Source organism: Sipha flava, unplaced genomic scaffold, assembly GCF_003268045.1.
Source record: "Sipha flava isolate LNK unplaced genomic scaffold, YSA_version1 2_pilon_pilon, whole genome shotgun sequence".
Taxonomy (NCBI): Eukaryota; Metazoa; Arthropoda; class Insecta; order Hemiptera; family Aphididae; genus Sipha; species Sipha flava.
Genome location: NW_020272972.1, coordinates 4,189,349 through 4,200,880, shown reverse-complemented (window position 1 = coordinate 4,200,880; position 11,532 = coordinate 4,189,349). Strand labels below are relative to the sequence as shown.

The 11,532-nt window shown below is 26.7% G+C and overlaps 1 protein-coding gene across 3 annotated transcripts; it reads left to right on the top strand.

Moving 5' to 3' along the window:
* The first annotated feature begins 672 nt into the window (after window positions 1-672).
* LOC112686038 (casein kinase I-like) lies at window positions 673-11,306 on the top strand. 3 transcript variants are annotated; one of them, XM_025558143.1, is made up of 9 exons: window positions 673-1,206; window positions 4,246-4,356; window positions 4,424-4,572; window positions 6,200-6,428; window positions 6,496-6,666; window positions 6,728-6,876; window positions 6,947-7,145; window positions 7,217-7,355; window positions 11,230-11,306. In XM_025558143.1, the coding sequence occupies exons 1-9, from the start codon at window positions 1,131-1,133 to the stop codon at window positions 11,240-11,242; spliced, it is 1,236 nt and encodes a 411-aa protein (XP_025413928.1). In that variant the 5' UTR covers window positions 673-1,130; the 3' UTR covers window positions 11,243-11,306. The 3 variants fall into 3 exon arrangements, with proteins under 3 accessions (XP_025413928.1, XP_025413925.1, XP_025413926.1); XM_025558141.1 differs by lacking the exon at window positions 11,230-11,306 and adding an exon at window positions 8,196-8,518 and having other exon boundaries at window positions 676-1,206; XM_025558140.1 differs by lacking the exon at window positions 11,230-11,306 and having other exon boundaries at window positions 674-1,206; window positions 7,217-7,464.
* Window positions 11,307-11,532: the final 226 nt, after the last annotated feature.

The window sequence follows — 11,532 nt, the reverse complement described above, 5'->3', positions numbered from 1 at the left end:
TGACTGGAAAATCAGAACATCCGTCATGATGAAGTAACAGCAACTTTCATAACTCCAAAAACTGCCCAACTGTTATACCGAACTTCTAGTTACCAGTTAACTTTTTATCGATTTACTAGTAGTTTTATCATTCAGTCGCCTATTTGTTCGTTTAACTATCATCATTGACTGTATTCCGTATAATTATATAAGATAATATACGTCGTATTTGGTTTGGTCGGCAATTCGACGCGTTTTAATTCAAATACGTCGAAAATGGCGTTCGTCCGTTATCAGACGTTTCGCCGAGTGTTGACGATTGATCAGCGGTTGCGGGGCGAAAGGGGGGTGCCTCACGACCGACAAAACGTGGTGTTAATTCGTAACGATAATTAAACAAAATCTATGTAAATCGTGGACGACGATCGAGTTATGCGGCCCGTTGTTATCATCCGAGCGAGTTTAAAAAGAGTTTAAAGATGGGGGAAAAGGTGGCCCGCGGAAACAGCTGATGACAGTGTTGCGCCGGCAGCAGCGCGCGTTGTGTTGCACGACTGCGCGCGAGGAGTGATAACGAATTTACAAGTAGAGAGAGAGAGAGCGCGAGAGAGAGATTGAGAAAGAGATCCGATTGAGAGTTGATTGAGCGGACGGGCGGGTGGCGACGGCGCGGACGGACGGAGACCGGACGGACGGGCGTGAGAGAGAGGGTCAAAAATTGGTGGGAGGGAGAAACCGAATTGATGTAGGAGCGAGCGAGAGAGATTGAGTGAGACGGGTGGTCGCTGTGGTTAGAGTGAGCGAGCCAGCGACTGAGCTCCTCCTTCTCCTTCTCGCAACTCTTTTGTCACACTCGAGCGCGATCGGAAGACAAGTCAATAAATAATCAACAATCAACATGGCCGCTGAGATCCGTCGTCGCCGCACCGTCGCTGGATATTGCGCTGAACAATGACGACCGCCGCCGTCTCCTCGCGTTCTTTCACCGTCGTCACCACGTCTTCGCCGTCCGCGTGCCGTCGTTGACCGCCAGCCACCGCGAGGTTCACTGCGTGCGCGCCCCCGTCACCGCAACCGCAGAATTCCGCTCCGTCGCAGCCGACACAGCCACTTAGCACCACGTTTCAGGTGTATTAGATGATCGACGAGCGATGGAACTAAGGGTTGGTAATAAGTACCGACTTGGACGGAAAATCGGCAGCGGATCGTTTGGCGACATCTACCTAGGTGAGTGATTGCTTTCGGATGTACCCCTCCCCCGGCTCGCTGCGTGGACCGGTCCTACGAACTTTCGATACCTTCGTGCCAATGACTGTACTCTAGGTTCTGCATGTCCGTGCGCTTTCGGACCTGACACGCTCCGGAATGACTTTCTAGAACTCGTCCTCCTCCGTTTTTGCGTGCGTTCACTGTCTTCCCGGACCTGTGTGAACTCCCCAAAACATTATATTGCTGCCGAATTATATTATATTTTATTGGACATATATATATATATATATATATTTGTATTTGAACTGTTTGGCGTTATGGTAAGTAGCTATACATTACTGCTTTGGCTTGATGTATTTAAATCTAGAAGTCGTTTAAAACTGTTTTTGTACACTGAATTGTGCAATGCTAAGCCAGATGACAAACGCCTGGATGTATTTTATGATTATTTAAAAAATGTTACTGAACTTGCACTTTTTTACGACTGGACAGAAGTTTATTCCGGATTGACAAAAACGATGAATGCTTGTGAATCATTTCATGTTCATTTTATTACAAATTTTAACCATTGTTTTCCCAATGTTTTTATATTTTCTGATATATTAAAAAATATTCAAACAGAAATTTACATAAAAAATAATAAATTACAAAGATGATATTAATGATTAAATCAGCTAATAAAAAATTATAAATAACAAATAATTACCAAATTCCTATATATTAAATCAGTTTCACATTATTACTCATTCAAACATTAATATCACAAAATCAACATGAACTATTGACGATTATAATATAAAGTAATATGATGATATAGGTACAAATATATAAATGAAAAATACAAATATTAGAAAAAACAATTTTTGGAGAATAACAGAATCTTCTCTGAATAGTGTTCACTGGATAACACCAAATGGTTCTAATATAAATATATAAATACCTAATAAAATTAGCATAAATTTAACAGCAATATATTTCAGGGGAGTTTACTATGTTTACATACGTGTAATTCAGTAGCAAACTATTTTTAGGGAAGTTTATAATTAACTATTTTACCATATTCATCTATCTCTTGTATACCCCTATATCATCGTTTATTACATTAGGTCTTCCCACATGGTATTCTGTTCGCAAAATTAAATGTACCTATCTTAAACCGACTATTAAATAAAAAAAACCACTTAATCATTTACAATACATTATTATAAAAAAAAAAAAAATCAAACAAATTTAACTATGGTTTGTTTATTATCAACTAGTTAGGTTAACATTAATTTAATTACCAAAGTGTTATATTTATTTATATTTTCAATTAACAATATTTCTTATACAAAGATCATCAAACGAAATGAATTACTTGGAATATAATTATTAAATATAATTATTAACTTTAATTTTAAATATTTAATTTAAATTATTTTATATCAACTAAAGAATTGAAATGTTTATGTAATTATATACCTTCTTGATTTCATCAAGTTGAAGCAATTTGATTGTTGTCAATTAGCTCTATGGCATTCAAACACTTGCTTCTTATTTTATCACTTACTATTTTAGTAATCGTTAACAAATTTTTGGTACTGAAATGTTACATTTTGTTGTTATGTAATAAGTACATAAAAATTATCCATCTACAGTAAAATCTGTTTATAAATATTAAAAATGTTTCATTAATGTAAGTTATATTTTATCTAAATAAAAGTAGTTTTGATAATTGTTTTTGGATCCAAAGTAAACAAATTAAATTAATATTTTTTTTATTACAGTAAAACCTCGATAAGATGGAACTTCGGTAAGACGGAAACCCTGGCATTACGGAACATTTTTTTGGTCCCGTTTCAAATTACATATAATTAACTAATCCCGTCAAGACGGAAACCCCGTTAACACAGAAAATGTCATGGTCCCAAGCGATTCCGTCTTATCGAGGTTTTATTGTATTAATGTAATTTTGACATTAAAGTATTACATTTCAACAATTATATTTCTAAATTAAATGAACAAATTAATAAAATGATAAATATTTTTTCTTTCAACATGATTATTAATAATTGTTAAATTAAGTAACATAATTATTCAAAAATGTTTTAAAAATGCGAATAACTACCATATTAAATGTAAAAACAGTCATTTGACCATATTAATTTATACATTAATCATATATCATGCTGAAGATTGATTTCAAAATCATTTAATGATTGATTATCTAAATATATTTTTTATTTATATCAACAAATATTAAAGTAAAATATTTTAATAAATAATTTATTACAATTATCACTTATTATCAACATCTTATAAATATAAAGTCTACTTTGAATCTAAATGTATTAAATACATTAAATTGGTGATGAAAATCAATTATTTAATTGTTTGTTTGTTAATCTATTTTTTCTTCAAAAATAACTGTATTATAATACCTTTTAAATTATATTTAATGAATGATTGATAAAATTATATTAAAAACAAATCTCCTATGATTAAAAATATTAAAATTTATTACATTTATTGAAAAATATTGATTAAAAATAAATCAAAACCCAAAAAAATTTAAAAGTTTACTATCAATCAAAATATATGATTATAAATTGAAATTTGATAATAATAATTAATAAATATTTTTATATTTTTTATTTTTTCAGCTTTTCTAAATAATTTAATAAATTTAATCCTTTCTAAAAAAAATGATTGTATCTTTTGAAATTGGTTATTTATTATTACATATATTAATTAATATTATATTTTGATATTTTTAACCAACATTAGTATACATAAAATATTTTATTTCATTGTTAAATTAAATAGTTACAGATAATCAAAAAAAAAAAAAAATCATTGCATAAAAATATTTTTTGATGATATATATACACTACATAGAGGTCTTTTAAGTGTATTGTATTAAATATAAATTTAACAATAATACTCAACTGTAATATACATGAAATATGAAACATTAATATTTCTTGATTAATTAAATGACAACAATTATTTAATTATGTAATGGTAGTAATTATTAGAGAATTAATTCATATTTGAATTTTATTTTTATATGTATAGGTACAAATATTTCTACAGGAGAAGAAGTAGCCATAAAATTAGAATGTATAAAAACGCGGCATCCACAGCTGCACATAGAATCCAAAATTTACAAAATGCTCTTAAGAGCACGTAAGTTAAAAATAAATTTATATTTTCATTTCAGTGACTAGATTTATTTAAATTTCTTACATTTTAGCTGGAATACCTATAATAAAATGGTGTGGTTCCGAGGGCGATTACAATGTAATGGTCATGGAATTACTAGGTCCATCATTAGAGGACCTTTTCAATTTTTGTTCCAGAAGATTTTCTATAAAAACTGTACTACTGTTAGCTGACCAATTGGTAATTATTTTATGATTTAACGACAAATTAAAATAATGTACAAGGATATTTTATGTTGAGGATTTATTGTTATGTTTTTGATGTAAACAAATGTTAGCCTATTGTAGCTTAATGCTTTTTATTAATTTGTTTTTAACAAATTTATTAAAATTTCTTCTTTTACTCATTCTTATTCATATATTTTTACTTATAGATTAATTTATTATAATATTAAATAATTCAATTTTGGTCAAGATTTTAATTTAATATTGTAATATATGTACATTTTTTTTATATTATATAATATTTTAATTTTCAATTTGCTGTTTATTTAAATCCAGTCTTATAAAGTATTTGAATACTTGTATTTAAATACTTTTTGAAATATTTATATGGTACTCTAGATACAATTTTTTTATGTATTTTTTAAGTATTTTGAATACTTTTTAATTGTATTTTTATCAAAATTTAAATACTTAAATTAAAATATCATAAAGTCCGTTTTATTAATTTTAATTTATTATCTTTCAAAAAAAAATTGACATTGATAAAAATAATATTGTTTTTGTTAAAAATTAATATTATGTTTTTGTATAGTAAAAGTAGGTATTAACAATGTTACTACAGTAAATACCACTTTAAATTTTATATAGTTTCTGTATTAGAATTTTTTAAGAAAACTGAAAATCTAATAATTTTAAAATAATTCCATATTAATAGTAAGTTGATACCACTTTTTATTTTATTTTTTTCATTAAAATTTAATCAATATTAGTTGAAATATATTTGAATACAGAATGAAATATATGAACATGTATTTATCTCTAAATAGTCAGACATGTTATAGTGATTGTTAAAACCTATAGAAAGTAGTAACATAATAGGTACCTATACTGGTGTACGATATACATACAGTGCTCGAAGTAGGGGGGATACAGAGAGATGGCATCTCTCTACTTTTGTGGATTTACAGTTTTCATCCCTCTACTTGTTTTGCCTAGAATAATGCATTTCTCCTAAGACTTGTATTTTAAAATGATATACTTATTATCATTTTTATATTTATACATAAGAAATTATTTTTTTCGTTGAAAATAATTGTTTTTAACGTTCAGACCCAGGTGCCCAACTTATCATGTTGTTAAGTATAAATCATTTCGCAACCCGTATTATACCTGTGTTTATAGCCACAGACTAAAATAATATACCTTATGTGAACTATAAAAAAAAAAAATATATTTAAGGTACACAAGGTGTGAAGAATGTTATGATATCAGGAAATCTGAATTATAAGGTATCTCTCCATTTATCTTGAGCCATTTCAACCACTGCATATATATTATATAGCATAAAATTTAAAAAAAATACTTGTATTTGTATTCAAATACTTTATGAGTATTCGTAAAATACATTTTTATAATAATATTTAAAAGTATTTTTTACAAGACTGTTTAAATCTTAGTATTAAGTATATAATTGGCTTCAAAATTAGAAAATTAATTTTTTATTTCTACTATTTGATTATTTATTTGTTTAACTTATTGTATAAGTGGTTGAAAATGTTACTATTTGTGTTAATATTTTATGTGCAGTTTGCATTTATATTAATTTAAATAACAATTCCTAATAATATTATTTTATTTTTTAGCTGGATAGAATAGAATATATACATAGTAAAAACTTCATACACAGGGATATCAAGCCAGACAATTTTCTTATGGGTTTGGGTAAACGTGGCAATTTGGTGTACATTATAGATTTTGGTCTTGCCAAGAAATATTGTGATAGTCGAACTAATGAACATATAATGTATAGGGAGAACAAAAATCTCACTGGAACTGCTCGTTACGCTTCCATTAATACACATTTAGGAATAGGTAAATTGTTATTATTGAATTTTTTTTAATTCAACTTGTATTAATTGTTACTTTTAATAATGTTTAGAACAAAGTCGAAGAGATGATTTAGAGTCTCTTGGTTATGTGTTAATGTATTTTAACCGTGGTTCATTGCCATGGCAAGGTTTAAAAGCAGCCACCAAGCGACAAAAATATGAGCGTATCAGTGAGAAAAAAATTGTGACCTCATTTGAGGATTTATGCAAAGGATATCCAAGTAAAAATTTAAAAATTACCACTATTAAACTGTTATTAATTTAATATTTTTTTTGTATCAGATGAGTTTTTAACATATTTGTTGTATTGTCGTGCATTAAGATTTACTGAAAAACCGGATTTTACCTATTTAAGGCAACTATTTAGGCAATTGTTTCACCGTCAAGGTTTTACATACGACTATATTTTTGATTGGAACATGCTTAAATTTGTGAGTATTTAGTATTTATTATTATTCTATTAGTTATTTTCTCAAATATTAATTATTAATACTATTTTAGGGAGCTAATGGTGCTCGATATAGTGGATCTGATGATCAAAAAAATGCGTCGCACCAAGATAGTAGACGTGCAATGCAAGACGGTAGCTCTCCCGCTACTAACGTTGTACCACTTACTAGTCGAGCTATTCAAGCAGATCAAAGTGGGATAAAAAATTTTTTATCCAAAGTTCCTTTGGTACCAATGGATAATTGTTCAGGTAAAATGTTGAAATATAAAAAAACTTAGTGTAAAATAAAAATTATTATAGTAACAATTTAATTTTAATAGGCGGTGTAATTCAACCATTACAATCAAGATTGCGTTATAGTGCAGATCCTGGTTCAGCACGACCAGTCAGAACACAAACTCGGAGTTCAGCAATGGCAACTTCTGATTCACCATCTGTTACTCAGCCTTTGCAAACCAAGTCAGTATCTGTGACCAGACGCAATCGCCATCAAACTTAATTTTAACAAATTTCCAACATATTTTTCTTGTAACATCAGCTAACATTTTTTTAAACTACCATTTTTTGAAAAGTTAAAGCTAATTTTTATTATTTTTTATACTATCTATGAAAACATAAATATTTAAAATGTCATTATGTTAAATGACACAATGTTGCATTTATTTTCACAATTTTGCACCCTCAATCTGCATGGGGATAAGAGCTATTATTATTTTTGCTTATGTTTCTATATTTAAGATAATTTGTACAGTTAAAAGGAATGTTTAAGCAATAGAAATGTTATCTCTTATAACCAAACTTAAATTTCTTGTGTGCTAGTGTACATGTAGATTAATCTATCAACTCCATTATTAATGCATGCCTTGTGTTATTGAATTAATTTTCATACTTATGTATATAGCTAAAAACTATTCTTGTGTAATTCAATTGGTAAAATTATAACTACATTATTTCTTATATAATTTTGGTGGGAGTAATTCTTAACAAATATAAAATTAAACATCCATATTTTCAAACTTTTTTTATTTGTTTGAAATTGTTACTTGAATCCTGAGGTATTAGTTTTATTAATTGTATATAAAAATGTATTATATAAACTATTACACTTGATACTCTTTTTGTAATATTAAAGGGTCCAAAATATTTCTTACTTAATTTTCAAATATACATGTATTATTGGTTTTTAATTTTTTTTTCTTTAACATGTATTGCCTAAAGCTTCCATGTCCTACCTAACACTTATTAATATTTCAAAGTCAATAATTTATGTAAGAACTTTTCTTTTCTTTGTTTTGGAAGTGTCTCCGGTTCAATGATACCACCTGCGTGAGCCCCAATTCGGGACAAAGCACTGGATAGAACGCCAATCATGCACCAGCATAAATAAACTATCATGTTTGAAATTATGTAAATAGCCTAGCCTGTTTTTTTCTATTATTATTATAAATTTTACTTATTTTTGATTAAGATGTAATTAAGTATTTTTTATGTAATATGAGAAAAAATCCATTATTTAAATTTTAACAAACATTTTAGGAACAAGTTGAAACAAAAAGAAGTTATTAAATAAAAATTAATATTTAACCAAGGAAAAAAATGGCCTATGTAACAATTTTACAATATGTTTTAAAATTTTCTTTTCAAAAAAAAAAAAAAAATGAATATGTTATATAGCTTTGGATTTGAACCATTACCTCTAGATGTGTATTTTAAAACAAGTAATATATGTTTTGATTTAAATGTAAATCTTTGTATGTCTCATTAATTTTTATATTAAAGTAGAATTTATCGATTTTTATAATTAAATATTTTAAGTTTATTTCTCTGTTTATTTATTTGATGGTTTTACCAATGTTTTTTATAATTATCCTTTTGATTATTAATCTGAATATTAGCACTGTCAAATAATTGCAATTTTGAACTACAATTATTTCCCATTGTAATGCTTTGTTAGTAGTGGGATTTAATTTGGGTTATCTACATCCACCACAATGACAATGGTGTTTGTTACATAATTGTATACATTGCTTTAAATAGTACAAAGTTGATGAATAAGCTTCAAATTGTAATCTAAAATTTTATTTCACAATCCAATTGCAACTAATATTGATTGATTTATATAAATTAATATCTATATTTTTATAAATCATTGATTCACAAAAGAAAATGTTTTAATATTATAACTTAATCTAATCTCTATGAATGGTTACTTCTACTATTTATTATGAATAATTTGACAAGTTATTTAACAATTTATGTTTATTAAATATTTTTCATGATTAAATTCCCTTGTCGACTGATCTATATAGTAGTTTATTATGATTTGACCAATTTAACTTATCATCTAGTAACTAATATCAAACTTTAATTAAATATATAAAAATGTCCAAAATCTTGTTTATTATTCTTGATTGAAGTGACAATAGATTGTATAAATTTCCAAGTGTTAAGTATGATAGTTCCTTGTTAAAATAACTCTTATAAAACAACGTGATATATTCTTTCAATGAAAATGAAGGTCTAAAATCAATTTGTTCCACGCTTCTTTTAAGAATAACGAATTTATTATTTGTATCATAAATTAAAAAATAATTAATAATCTAAATTTATAAATCAAAGGCTTCATTTTATGATTTAAATTTATTTTACATATTGTACATTTAATTGCTGCATTAATTCTTATAGTAAATTTTCTAGTTATTTTTAATGTATCAGAAAATTTGTAATAATTTATGCTTTAGCATATAATATTACATTCACTTTGGCTGTTGGCTTGTAATATATAAATGACAATATCTTGCTGTTTGGTCTTCAGGGAATTTTCAGTTAATTTACTCTAAATATAAAACTAATTATTAATTTCATGTTAGTCTTAAAATATATGTATCAATGTAATTCGTGATATCCTTGTTGAATTATTAATTAATGTGGTTATTATTAATGTATTTTTTCATGGGAACTTTTTGATGTCTCTATTATACTAGTTACTACTTTTTTCAACAACCTAACTTAATTCATTTAATGAACGACAGATATACATTATTCAGTGTGCATTTTTTCAAATTTGGTTTGGTAACATTATAAAGAACAGAAATCAGTCAATTAAATTTCAATAGTTATAACTCACAACTATTAAAACTGCAATGGTCTATATTTTGAAGCAAAAAAATGTGGTCCGCCCACTTGACTAGTTTTTTATGAAAAAAGCCCAATTATTTTATTTGACTTTTAAATGTGGTACATTGTGATGTATAAATGTTTAAATGATCAATTTATGTATATTAATATAACAAATTTTAGTTATTTTTGTACATTGCATTCGTGGACCGTTTGATTAGAGTCATAACAGTCAAAAAAGTATTAAAACAATTATTATTACCACATAATTTTACTGTTAAGTTTATTATAATTTTGTAATCCTAACTTCAAACACAAAAACAGATATGTGTTTCAAATTTATAAACAATTCATTTTTTCTCATTTCTATGTATAATTTTAAACAATATTATGTAATTATACCCTTGTTTGTTGGTTAAGCTAATTTGCCAGATTTGTTTTATAAAATAAAATACAAATTATATTGTCATTTTGTAATATAAACTTGTCTATAAATAATACATGGATTGTGTTTGTTTTTTTCACTGGTAAAATGCTAACAAATTGTATATCAGTATTTTGTGTATTAAGCTTATGTGTCAATATTAATGTGAAGTGATTTCTAATTGTGTGAAGTCTCTTTGCGTTATGGTATTGGGTGCCAATATAGTTTATATTAATACATTGATAAAACAGTGAATTTTGTTACAAAAACTGTTGAAATATAACTTACCTTTCATTTTCATTACAGTACCTTTAGCTCAAAAGTACTCTCATTTCTTTGATGGTCGCCTACTTGGCTGATTATTTTTTTTATTATAATAATAAATAAATCAACAAAATGAAAATAAACACTTTATATTAATTACTGCTGCGAGTAGTGGCAAAATAAGCATTTATTAAAAAACTTAAGGCACACTAGTGTTACACTAGATAATAAGTATAATACACGTCCCAAATTTATAAAATCATTAGTATATCAGAAATCATGAATGATAATAAAACCAAAGAAAAATATAATTAGAACAATTTGATGTGGATTATATTTCATATTTTAAATATATTCCAGCCGTTAGTTGATGTTGAAAAGTTTTTTATTTTACTAATAACAATTATTCTTGTTTGAAAAACAACATATAATTATTCAATGCAACAGTAATAGTTTTGGAGTCAATGATTGAAAAAAAAAAAAAAAAAGTAAAAGATTAGTAAACTAATAAATTAATTTTGATTTCAGATTGAGTAATTAAAACTTTGGAAAGAAGTTTTCTTGTTTACAGAAGTCATTATCTTACCAATGACAATCATTCAACAGCAAGTTAAATTAAATTTTAATACAATTAAATTAAATAAGTGTCTATTTTATTCTTAAAATAGATAGGTACCTATTTTATGATATTATGAAAAATAAATGGTAACATGAAAGTGTAATAGAATCTAAAACTGTAATAAGTTCATTTGTTAAGATTTTAAAAACATTTTTGCATTTTTTTTTTAATTGTGGTTTTCTTGAGCATGAAAATACCAGCCCTTATTATCA